The sequence below is a fragment of the Musa acuminata genome, chromosome BXJ2-6 (genome assembly GCF_036884655.1).
Source record: "Musa acuminata AAA Group cultivar baxijiao chromosome BXJ2-6, Cavendish_Baxijiao_AAA, whole genome shotgun sequence".
Taxonomy (NCBI): domain Eukaryota; kingdom Viridiplantae; phylum Streptophyta; class Magnoliopsida; order Zingiberales; family Musaceae; genus Musa; species Musa acuminata.
Window position 1 is genome coordinate 3546033 of NC_088343.1, and position 12927 is coordinate 3558959.

The 12927-nt window shown below is 36.6% G+C and overlaps 1 protein-coding gene across 1 annotated transcript; it reads left to right on the forward strand.

Annotated features, from left to right (window-relative positions):
- The first annotated feature begins 5749 nt into the window (after positions 1 to 5749).
- Positions 5750 to 11537, forward strand: LOC103986793 (malate dehydrogenase, chloroplastic). Its single transcript, XM_009404889.3, has 2 exons — positions 5750 to 5906; positions 9874 to 11537. Exon 2 carries the CDS (start codon positions 9910 to 9912, stop codon positions 11158 to 11160), a length of 1251 nt encoding a protein of 416 aa, XP_009403164.1. The 5' UTR covers positions 5750 to 5906; positions 9874 to 9909; the 3' UTR covers positions 11161 to 11537.
- Positions 11538 to 12927: the final 1390 nt, after the last annotated feature.

Consider the following 12927-nt stretch of genomic DNA (forward strand, 5'->3'; position numbering starts at 1 on the left):
GTATGAGGAGGAGGAGAGAGAGATGAGAATAGGATGAGACAACAAAAAAGAATATAGCCCATGCCCCTTTGGTTTCCTCTTATTTATAGAGATCCTTTATCAACTTACCCTAATAGATTCTGTCATATTGGGTATTGGATCTCCAGCCAATTATCCATGCTACTTAGATTAGTAGGTATCTACGCAATAATCTCTCATTGGCTCTTATTGAATCTCATCCATAGGATCTAACAATTCATGGGCTTATTTGATATTGAATAAGATAGGGGCTCTAGTGGATATCTCATATTTGTCATACCTGTCAAAACTCCTTCTAGCTCAGTAAATTATTATCTCCATAATAATTCACTCGATTCATTGACTGCGGACATATTAAGCCACTACATCGTAATCCCCAAATGATAGACTTGTTTGTCCTCAATTACTATATATATATATATATATAGTCTCTCATCCATCTAATACCCTAGAGGCCATATACCGGATATGATTTTATCAAGCCTATATGATTTCTACTCAAGTCTCACTTTAATTGGATTCTCCCGGATAACTCTTTCTTTCTCAATTCGAATGACCCTGACTAGTGATTTGTTTGAGTGAAAACACATGGGATATTCCTCTCATGACATTGAGAATGGATGATCCTCTATTGACACTTAATAGCCCTCGTAAGGTTGGCTACTACTCTCAATGATCGGTTGTGCTAGATCTGGAACTTCCAGATCTAGATGACTCGCTCGTTACATAATTTACATAGATGACTTCACTCTTACTTAGTGTTACATGTTAGGCTCTATGACTCCCGAGTTATAAATATAACATGAAAAGATGGATGTCATATACATTCTCCTACATGTTCATAAATTGTTCGAGGAATAAGGAAGGACTCAGCGATATGAAATATCAAATAACATCTTCCACACTAGGATGACCGAGGGGACACCGATTCAGAACCATATCCTAAGGATGATTGAGTGGATAAAGAAACTCACAAGTCTAGGAATTATCCTAAAGGATAACCTATGTATTGAACTTATGCTTCAGTCCCTACCAAACTCATTTTCTCAATTTATAATAAATTTTAATATGAATAAACTTAATGTGACTCTTCTTGAGTTCCTTAATATGTTGTGGGAGGCAGAGAATACTATTAAGAAAGAGAAGTCAATTCTCGTGAGACAAGAAAGAAATAGAATGTAGAAAAGTCCCTTAAGAATGGCAAGAGTAAGGGTAGACTAGGTAAAGCAAATATTGCTAAGAAGGACTCGACAAAGGACAAAGGTCAATGCTTTTAATATAGCAAAGATGTGCACAAAGAGGAACTACAAAGAGTACATTGCAGAGAGGGTGAAACAGAAGCTTGAAGAAGCTTTAGGTACATTCATAATCAATCTTTATTTGTTATATTCATGTGATAACACATGTGTATTGAATATTGGTAGTGCTTATCATATTTGTAATTCGTTATAGGTTCTGGCAAGACTTAGGAGACTAGCAAAAGGTGAGATAGACCTCAAGATAGGTAATAGAGTAAAAGTTGTTGCAGTAGCTGTTGGCGATGTCACTCTACATCTCCCTAGTGGAGTTATTATTACATTGGATGCATGCTATTTTGTTCCTTCTAATATCAAAATTATTATTTCATTTCGTATTTGATAGTTAGTGGATATAAATTAGTTTTTGTGACTAATGATTATTTAATATTATTATATGTTAAGATCATCACGAGAGGAATATTTTGTTTATGCTAGACATTGCTCCACATATCATGAATGTAAGTGTGTCTAAGAGGAAACGAGACAAAGTGAACAATGTATACTTGTGGCATTATAGGCTAGGTCATATCCATGAGGAAAGAATTCAAAAGTCGTTAAATGATGAATATTTAAATCCATTCGACTATAAGTCAGATATAACTTGCGAGCCTTGTTTTCATGGAAAACTGACAAACTCTCTATTTAGTGGAACCAGAGAGAGAGTCACTGAGCTGCTAGAACTCATATATAGTGATATATGTGGTCTATGTCAACTCATGTTACATGTGGTTACTCCTACTTTATTACTTTTATTGATGATTTCTCAAGCTATGAACATATGTACTTGATGAAATATAAGTCTAAGGCCTTCGAGAAATTCAAGGAGTATAAGAATGAAGTGGAGAATCAGACTAGAAAGAAAATCAAAACTCTTCGATCAGATCGAGGAGGTGAGTACTTAAGTATAGAGTTCACACAGTTCCTCAATGATCATAAGACTTTATCCCAATAGACATCTCCTTATACACCTCAACTCAATGGTATATCTGAAAGGAGGAATCGTATATTGTTAGATATGATGTGGTCCATAATGAGTTTCGCCAACCTACTCGTCTCATTCTAGGGATACCCTTAGAGATCGTAGCTTACCTTCTGAACAGAGTTCCAACTAAGTCGATAGCGTCTACACCATATGAGATATGAAAAAGGAAGAATCTCGATCTTAAGATTGTTAAAATTTGAGGCTACATTGCTCACGTTAAAATATATAACCCTGATTAATTGGAATATAAGACGGAGTGGTGCAAGTTCATACAATATAATTCTTATTTCTATCACCCTATGGATCAAAAAGTCTTTGTAGCTAAGAGAGCGGTGTTCCTTGATAAGGAATACATTTTTGGCGGAGATAGTTTGAGCATGATATAGTTGAGTGAGGTTAGAAAACCTGGCTCAAGAATCACTCTACAGCTCAAGTTTGTTCAGGTACATAACACACAAGTTCCAACTTTACGTAAGTCTAGCAAAGTATCCCATCCTCCGTAGAGATATGTGGGATATATTAGATGATAGAATGTCGAGAATATTAATCCTTAGACCTACGAGGATGCTATTATGAGTATAGACTTTGGGAAATGACAAGAAGACATGAATTCTGAAATGAATTTTATATACTTTAACAATGTTTGAAACTTAGTTAAGGTATTGTACCCATTGGTTGCAATTGAGTCTTCAAGAAGAAGATCGGAGTAGATAAAAAGGTAAAGACCTATAAAGCAAGACTAATGACTAAGGGGTATTGTCAAAGATAATTTGTTGACTATGACGAAACCTTCTCACCCGTAGTCATGCTAAAATCCATCTGAATTCTATTGGCTATTACGGTACACAATGATTACGAGATTTGACAAATGGATGTGAAAATCATGTTCCTTAATGACAACCTCGAAAAGGAGTTATATATGAGACAATATAAGGGATTCGTGTCCAAGGACAACTCAGATAAGGTGTGTAGATTACTTAGATTCATTTATGGACTAAAGCAAGCTTTCCGAAGTTAGAACATAAGATTTGATGAGGTAATGAGATCTTATGACTTTATTAAGAATGAAGATGAGCTTTGTGTGTGCAGGAAGGTAAATGAGAGCGCTATCACATTCTTAGTATTGTATATGTATGACATTATGTTCATTGGAAATGATGTAGGAACGCTTTCCACAATAAAGACTTGGTTATTTATGCACTTCTCCATGAAGGACTTAAGGGAAGCATCTTACATCTTGAGGATTCAGATCTATAGAGATAGATCCAAGAGGATGCTTGGCTTATCCCAAGTACATAGATATCATTGTCAAAAGGTTTAGTATGAAAAAATTAAAAGAAGACTTACACCAATTAGACATAAGATATCGATTTCTAAGGGTATGTCCCCAAAAACTTCTGAAAAAATGGTGAAGATGGATATAATACCCTATGCCTCAGCGATAGGGTCTATCATGTATGTCATACTATGGACCAGGCCTGATACAACACATGCTCTATGTGTCATAAGCAAGTATCATATAGATCTAAGCTTGAAGCTATAAGTGGTTCGATTGCTTTTATAATATGATATACAAATTGTTAGCTAAAGTCTTAGCTAATATAATTAAAAAATTTCTAAAGAAATTTATTAGTTAAGAATAGTCTGATTTTATTCCCCGTCGTAATATTTATGATAATATTTTTATAACTATGGAGTTTTCTCACAATGAATTATGGTTAGGTCTAAAGGTAAATACCTATTAGTTTTTGTGAAGATTAATTTCAAAAACATATATGATAAGATCTTATATGAGCTAATTAAGGAGATGCTAACTATGATAAAATTTTCTTCTCAGTTTGTTAAGTGGATTTCAACTTATCTCTATACCTCACTTATGTATTGTCTCATCAATGGAAAGATCTTCAAGTGTTTTATTACCCATAAAGGTATTCATTAAGGAGACCAGATAACTTCTTACCTCTTTATAAGGTGCCTCTTTATAAGGTGCTTAGTTGTATGCTACATAATAAGATTGAAAAGGGCAAAATTACTTTGTTCAACATTAGCCGTCAATGCATATCCTATTTGGTTTATGTGAATGACATCCTACTTATCTTTAGAGCAAATCCCAAGTCTCGTAAGAATATTATTTCTATGCTTAACTTATTCATTACTCTAATCTCAAAGTTAGTCTTATCAAATTTGATATTTTATTTCTCAACAATTATTCCCTGAAGCACCATATATGTGATTTGTTGAAAATTAGAGAAAGCAACTGGCCTCTCAAATATATCTGGGCAGTTTCATCACTAATAGGAACCAATTATCTGGTCTATCAACTAGTTGAAATAATAAGTACAAAAGATTTATATGAATGTCAAAACTATCCTAAGACCATTCCTCGTAAGGTGGAAGGATGTGATACAGTTGAGGTACTATTCATTAATTCCGATGGCTTATTTATGTATGCATCTTTCTCTCTAGGTGATGGATACTTTATATATAACAGAGAAAGATTGATAATAGAGAAAGGTAAAAATAGGTAATTTAATAATTCACTATTTTTCTATAATGTATATATAATTAATATAAATAGGTAAAAATGATAAACATTTTTAAATCTAATAATAGAAAATAATTAATAATTGGATTTTTTTTAGTGGAATATTTATTTGTGAAAAGAAAATTTAAAGATATACAATAATATAAAATAATTAATTTTTTTTCACTGAGAATCTACATGCAATAGTAGTATGGCACTGAAACATATACAATAAACTTAATTGAACTGAAACATTCATGGATGACAGTCAGATCGATCCATATGACACGATCCTTACTCCCACATATAATTATATTTAGATGAAATTTGGATCATCAATTCGACGTGATAAGATTAATCTGATTTATCTTTTTTTCGTGTGTGATTGTATCTTTAATAGGAATAGAGATTTGATAGCTTTAGATAAAAAATATGTTTCTGAATCGGATTCGGATTATTTGGATTCTTAATTGGGTTCGGGTGCGTTAACGGGTGTGGTGCGAATCGGCGCCAACCACGAATCCACCCTGTTTGGTGGTTGGTAGATGCAGCTGATTTATTTACTTGGAAGAAGCAACGAGGGCCGAAAGCGAGTCGAACGGGCAATCAATCGCGAGGTCGGCGGCTTCCCGCTGCAACCAACGGCCACGGACGCCGGATCGGACCGTGAGCACCCGCAGTTGAATGGGGATTTCCTGTCTGAGTCCAGACACGGCAGCGTCCGGGAGGACCGGGTATTTGTTCCTTTTTCTTCTTGTGGTGGTGGGCCCTAGTCACTAGGCAGTGAAGCGGGATCACGAGTCGGTCGTGGTGCTCGCTCCGTGGGTACGGAGTCTGGATCCTGGATTCGACGCAATTGGGTAACTACCTCGAAGTTGGCGTGGGCAATTTGTGTTCTTCCGTCGCGCTTATTACATGGGATGCGAATCTACAGGGAACGAGAGCGAGGCACAACGCATACACGAGGCAGAGAGAGACAGAGAGAGAGAGAGAGAGGGAGAGGGAGAGCCTGCTTCGCATATTGTTTGGCGATCTCCGTCGGGTGTCGATCCTTGGACAGGGGGAAGATATCACGGCCGAAAAGGTAATATAGCTTCCTCCCTCTCTATTTTGGTTACTCATCGTCTTTTGTGGTTGAATTTGATGCGTTCGTTGCTGCGCATTCCTGTATCTGTCTGGTTCGAGTCGGTCCCTGTAGATCTTTGTATGATCAATTTGGTATCGCGTAAACTGATTGGGTAGGGAGGTAGCCGGATCGAGATCTCTCGGTTTCATGCCTGGGATCTGAGATCTGCATCGCCGTAGACTCGGAAGATTTTGGTTATTTTGCTGCCTCGGTCTGTTTTTTTTTATTCGGACAGAGGATAGGTTGATCTCTTGTCTCGTGATCTCCGAAGATATCTGGATGAATGTCGAATGACAACCTTCTTCTTCTCCGTTCACTTGCTATTGGATAGTACCTGGAATTAGGTTCTTGATCTCTCTGGAAATTTGCTATCAAGATCTTGTGAAAAGAAGACTAGATTCCGGTGCACATATCTTTTGATTTATTATGGTATACGAAAATTCAAGCACCGTCCGTTCTATTTTGGAGTCTTTTCTCGCCGAGGTATTGGTTGTCGGTACACATATCTCTGGACTCGTTGATTTCATTACGCCTCTTGGATCCGATCAGTAGGTGGATGGTTGGTCCCCTGGATGATATTTCGTGGTTGTCTTTTTCCTTCGTGTTGATTTATTTTGAATCTTGATTCGTGGGTCCAATTTGGTGCCCTGCCTTTTCCATTCTTCTACTATTTTGACAGCTTTTCTTCGCTTTGAATCGTCTACTCGCAGCCAAAAGAGGTTGGGCCTGATGGGAACCTCGGTGCACTTTATTTGCTTTTGAGCCCCATGGTGGCCTAGAAATGTTTGCCACCACACAAAATAGTAAAGTGCCCATTTAACACTTCTGCTTTGGGTGTTTCAGGGAGGAGACGGAATCATCATTTCAGTTTTGTTTTTTATTTTTTTGTTTCTAAACTCCTTGGGGCTTTTCATCGGAAGATTTAGAGGGTGGATCTTTAGTGGCTTGGGTGTGATAACGACTGCTTGATCATCGTGGAACTTATAAAAGTAGAAAGTTGACTAAATCTTTTCCAAGTCACAGATTCCTACTCCCAGAAACCACCAAGATATCATAAATAATTTAGAAAAAATTGAAGTACTAGAAATGAATGAACTAAACAGTCTTTTTGCATCAGTTTCTCACATCTAATTTTCAAGCAAGAGGAGAAAAGAAATAGAAGCTCAATGGGCTTGTAATTTGGTTGATTGAGTACCAAAATGCGCCCGATGGTAGCCATCTTTGGGCCTCTTTTATTGATGAAATAAAGGTTCTTTTAAGGGAGAAAGAATGTAACTTTATTAACCTTTGGTTCTAATGTACTTTGTCCTCAAAAGTCCTCTCTGGGATGAAAAATCATGCATAAATTTTGCATACTTCCCCATCTAAAACAAACCCCCCTCCTTCCCCCCCCCTTTCTTATTTTCCACTCTTTTATTTAATGCTTTACTTTAAGTTCTTTCACATAATTATAGCAGCTGAGATGTTTCATATGTCTTATCATCATTGTACCACATGTTATAGGATAGAGATTTTTTTTTTGGTGATTTTGTATAATTTCCAGATCAGAGGGATTGGCCTTTATTTTTAGAGCTCTATTCCTTAACTAATAAGTTTGAAACTAAAGCCTTCCTATTGCAGTTAGATGTTCTTAAGTCTTCCTTTAGTTTAATTGCCAATGGAATCTTTGTTTTTTTGACCTATCTTATATGCATATATAATGGATTTAAACACCGATGGACTGGTATGAACCAACCAGGATTTACCAGGCCCATCAACACCTGTATAAAAACATGTACTTCGTTAACAGCATATGTAGACATTCACTTTTATGTTTTTCTCTTTTGATTTGTTAGGTTACTGATACTGGTATTAGTTTGACATTTAAATCCTTGATCTAGTAGTTTATTGTCATGTTGAAGTTAGCCACATCTTATTTTTAATTCAACATGAGTGCAATATTAATTTGATCGACTTTAAAATCACATTTGTTTCATTATCTTATCATCATTGCTCCGTCTGTTATAAGATAGAGATTCCTTTTTTGTGGAACATCTGGATCAGAGGGCTTGACCATATCCTACGGCAATTAAATTTTCTTATGTCTACCTTTAGTTTTAATGTAATGGAATCTTTAGTATTTGGACCTTCAAGATATGCATATATAATGGATTTAAACATGTATGGACTGGTACGGACTAACCAGTATCTACTGGTCGGATCAAGTACCTGTCTGAAACTGTATAGTACAACAACGGTATATAGACATTGACTTGTCTAGTTTATTTTTTGATTTTTTAGGTTACTGAGACTGGTATTAAACTGGCATTTAATTATTTAATCTATATAGTTTGTCATAATGAAGTTTGTCACATCACAGTTGTAATTGAACATGAACGGGGTATGATCTGATCAATGTGTAATTGTATCGATATAGATGATGTTTGCGCAATGTTTTTAAGTGACAAGAAGTGTTTAAAAAAGTAGTTTATGGATTTTTCTACTCCGAAAGACCTGCTGTTCCATGATAATAGTATTTTTCTGCCTATATCTGCAGAATACATAGATATGTTGAAGAAGTTTCACTCATTTGGGCTATATGCTTAATTTTTTTGGTCTTCTTCATCCTTTCTTTTTTTCTTTTGTCATCAAAATAAGACAAAAATATAGACAACTAGTAAGATTGAACCAAATTGTATTATCTATCAATTGGTTAAATGACACAATGGCTTGCTTCTTAGTGTGCATTTGACCGTATGAAGTTTTGGATGACAAGAGAGAATGTTAGAGAGAATGACGTGGTCTCTTTTTTTTTATTTAGACTTTGACATGTGATTAATTTGGTTTGCGCATGTTTTCATGATTCAAGCTTCAAAACCACATGGGAACACATGATTTCAAATCATAAGTTACCCATGGAATATTTCAAACCAACATGCCATTTCCTGGCTTACATGACAGTGAAACCTATGGAGGGTGCCAATCCCCTAGGTTGTGGAGATTTTTATTGCAAGTTGTGAGAAGACACTTATGTCTTTAGCTTCATTACTTAATGACAATACCCTTTAAATATTGGTAGTCCTTGAATCAATCATTAACAGTGCATTTTAGTCAATATACGAAGGTTTCAGTTGGTTGCTGATAAATTTGTACCAAGCCTTGTCTAGCTGGTGCAAGAGGTTATTGTTCGGTGTATGCTAAGTTTTCAAGGATATGCAAACAACTACTTTTTTTGGGAATTATATGTTCAAATGCTGGCATTATGAGCATTGTGCAGCTGCAAAATCCCCTTATTGGTTATATTACAAATAAACCATGTATATGAAAATTACTTGTCAACCCATCAGCTATAATGCATAAATTGACTGGGAGAATTTATTTGTAATTTCTGTGATTCTAACCAACATTGGACTCAAAATGTAATTATCTTATAAGTCCTTTTTTCTTTTTTTTTTCTTCTTTCTAACATCACTTACTTGCAAGGCAGTAAAGGTAACTCCTAATAGTTGTTATGACTTATCATAAGTTTCATGAACTGGTGATCATGGATAGAATCATAGAAACCCTACTTTTTCAGTGTTATATCAGAATTATTAGTATCATATGTGTCCATGTCCTGTGCCGATGTCTTTGCCTTGTAGGTAGCAGCTGTGTCATTTGAGTAAATTACATTTTGTTACAAGTTGTGTTATGGAAGCAAAAATCTGTAAGCCATATTTGGCACACTGAACTTTGTTAACTTTAAAGGTAACTATCATTAACTAAGCATACTCTCTTCTAATGCCAAAATAGTAGGATGCATCCTTTACCTAATTAATTTTGTTTTTTTCTATCTCTTAATGATTCCTTTCATGCATAAGTTTTAGTATTATTGGGTTCCTTTATCATGATTTAGATGGAATTCTACAACTTTGAATGACTCCTGATTTTTTTGTATAAATATCAGGATTTATATTCTTAGCTCTTCCCATCGCACTTTAAGATGACATCAACAGCAGTTACAGCTGCGTCTATTGGTTCAGTTTGTGCACAACCTAGCTTGGGGGCAAGATCCAAGCCCTCTGGCTTGAGTTTTAGTTGCTCAAAGACCATCAATGTTTTCAGTGGTCTGAAAGCATCATCATCAGTTGTTATCGAAGCAGATACGTCATTTTTGGGAAAGGAAGGCATTGCATCTCTCCAGGCATCTTTTGTTCCCAAGATTAGACCAAAACAAGTATTTTCAAATCAACTCCAGCCCCGAGCATCCTCATTTAAGGTGGCTGTCCTTGGGGCTGCTGGTGGTATTGGCCAACCCCTTGGACTTCTTATCAAGATGTCTCCCTTGGTTTCAGCACTGCATCTTTATGATATTGCAAATGTTAAAGGAGTAGCTGCAGACCTTAGCCATTGCAATACCCCTGCCAAAGTTTTGGATTTCACTGGACAATCAGAGTTAGCCAATTGTTTGAAGGGAATGGATGTGGTTGTCATTCCTGCAGGAGTTCCGAGGAAACCAGGCATGACCCGGGATGATTTATTCAATATCAATGCTGGCATTGTGAAGACACTGGTTGAAGCTGTCGCTGACAATTGCCCCGATGCCTTCATCCATATCATCAGCAACCCAGTGAACTCTACTGTTCCCATAGCCGCAGAAGTACTTAAGCAAAAGGGTGTTTACAATCCTAAGAAGCTTTTTGGAGTGACTACTCTTGATGTCGTCAGAGCTAACGCTTTTGTTGCTCAAAAGAAGAACCTGAAGCTCATTGATGTTGACGTACCAGTTATAGGAGGACATGCTGGAATTACTATCTTACCATTGTTGTCAAAGACGAGGCCATCAGCAACGTTTACTGATGAAGAAGTTGAAAAGCTGACTCTAAGAATACAGAATGCTGGGACAGAGGTTGTCGAGGCAAAAGCTGGTGCTGGGTCTGCAACCCTGTCGATGGCGTATGCAGCAGCACGGTTTGTCGAGTCATCGCTTCGTGCTCTTGATGGTGATGGGGATGTTTACGAGTGCTGTTTTGTTGAGTCTGAGCTAACCGAGCTGCCCTTCTTTGCATCACGAGTTAAGCTTGGGAAGAATGGTATAGAAGCATTTATATCTGCTGACCTCCAAGGTCTGACAGACTATGAGGCCAAGGCGCTGGAAGCACTTAAGCCGGAGCTGAAGACCAGCATTGAGAAGGGTGTGGCATTTGTCCACAAGCAGGCAGCAACAGCAAGTGCTGCTGCCTCTGCTAATTAATTTTAATACTGCTTCCTCCTCTTCTTGGGCAGTTGGTTCCAGGAGAATAGAATAAAGACCGGGATGACCATTTCGTTCCGTTTTGATACTAAAGCAGGTTATCTATTGTTCTAAGTTCTAACCGTGAGAAATCGTGTCCTGGATGAGATGCAGTAGGCAGGCTAAATTGGATTGGTTTCAGGGATGTTCTATATATCTCAGTTGCATTGGGTGTTTAATTTTACATCAACTGGTTTTATTTTTTTTTGTTGGGGAATATTTTTATTGTGTTGTCCGACCACTCTTAAAGACAGATCATTGATCATAGTGGTCAAGACGGCAAAAAATGTTTCTCGAGGTCAATCTAATAGTATTTGGAGTAGGTCTGTTTTTTCTTATGGTGGTAAGAAGTAAGCTACTGGTTTTCCCTGTTCTTTTGATGCAACATGATGCACTGGTAAGAAACCTGGGTTTTTAGACATGCGATAACCAATAGCGCACTGAAAGGAGACAAACTGGATTCGGACTCTTTTAACATCGTGTTGATGTTAAGTTTCTCAGCTCGTGATGTTTGCATCAAATGAAGTGCTTGAAACGATCAGAGATTTTCTCGGTTGCCATAAATCAAATTACCTGAACGCTCCGCTTTGAAATGTGTACAGTGTGCTACCATCATACTGCAATGCTAAGCCAGTGTTGCTATCCAACATCCGGAAAGTCGGCTAACCTTTGGCCAAACCAAACCTTGTAAGGCGGCAACCCAAGGTGCGTCTTATTTTGACTTTTTTTTTCTTCTCCTCTCTTTCTTGTGATTCTATCTAAAAAAATGTGTGTTGTGAGATAGAGATCATTGAAAACCAGTTTACTCTTCTTATATTGCAAATCATACATCTGTTAGGTAGCATGAGAGTGAACTAGCCGCAATAAATTCCAAATACATGAATGGGTGACACACGACACCTGCTCTGAATCCATCCTAAACCAGCTCTCCCACTTCCAAGCAGCAGCCGTCAAGTTCGAGGAGCTAGTGAACCCGATGCCAGGGAATGCAGGTTAACCAAGGGTTTACTCACTCTCTCTAAGTAATGAAGCTGTAGGTATTTACTTTGATGGTAGATATTTATAGTCTTGATTGCCATCAGTAAAGCAGCAAAATACACCCTCGGAGAGTTATATGAATAATATAATAAAACCAATTAATGAATTTATTGAACTAATATATTTTTGAGATAAATAACATAGTAAATACTTCGATCATAGACTCGGACCATCGAAGAATCAATTATTGAACAGGAGAGTCGAATGTCATGTTAAAAATTAGATGTCGAATCGAAAGATTAGTCAACATATCAGAGATCTAACTTCATGCTAAATGTTCGGGCATCGTGACAAAAGAATCATATATTACATTGAAAGATTGGATATTGTGAAAAAGTCAATATGCTGATGGAATGGACGATATATCAACAGAAAGAACAATGTGCAAGAAGTTCGGATGAAGTATCGAAAGAGTAGACAATGTACAAAAAGCTTCAAAGATGTATTGGAAGAGTGGTTGATTTATCAAAATTTTAAATGAGATCATTTTGAACCAATTTGAGTTCAAGTAAGTGGGTTGAAATAAAGTCAAACTTATCAAGAAAGTGATTGGACTTGAAGTATGACTAAATTAGACTTATTAAAAGATCAAACTAGTGACTTTAGTATGAATTTCATAATAAATTGATATATTTTATTTTTAATAATGAATATGTTTCATGAGCATTTAATATATTTTTTATGATTTTT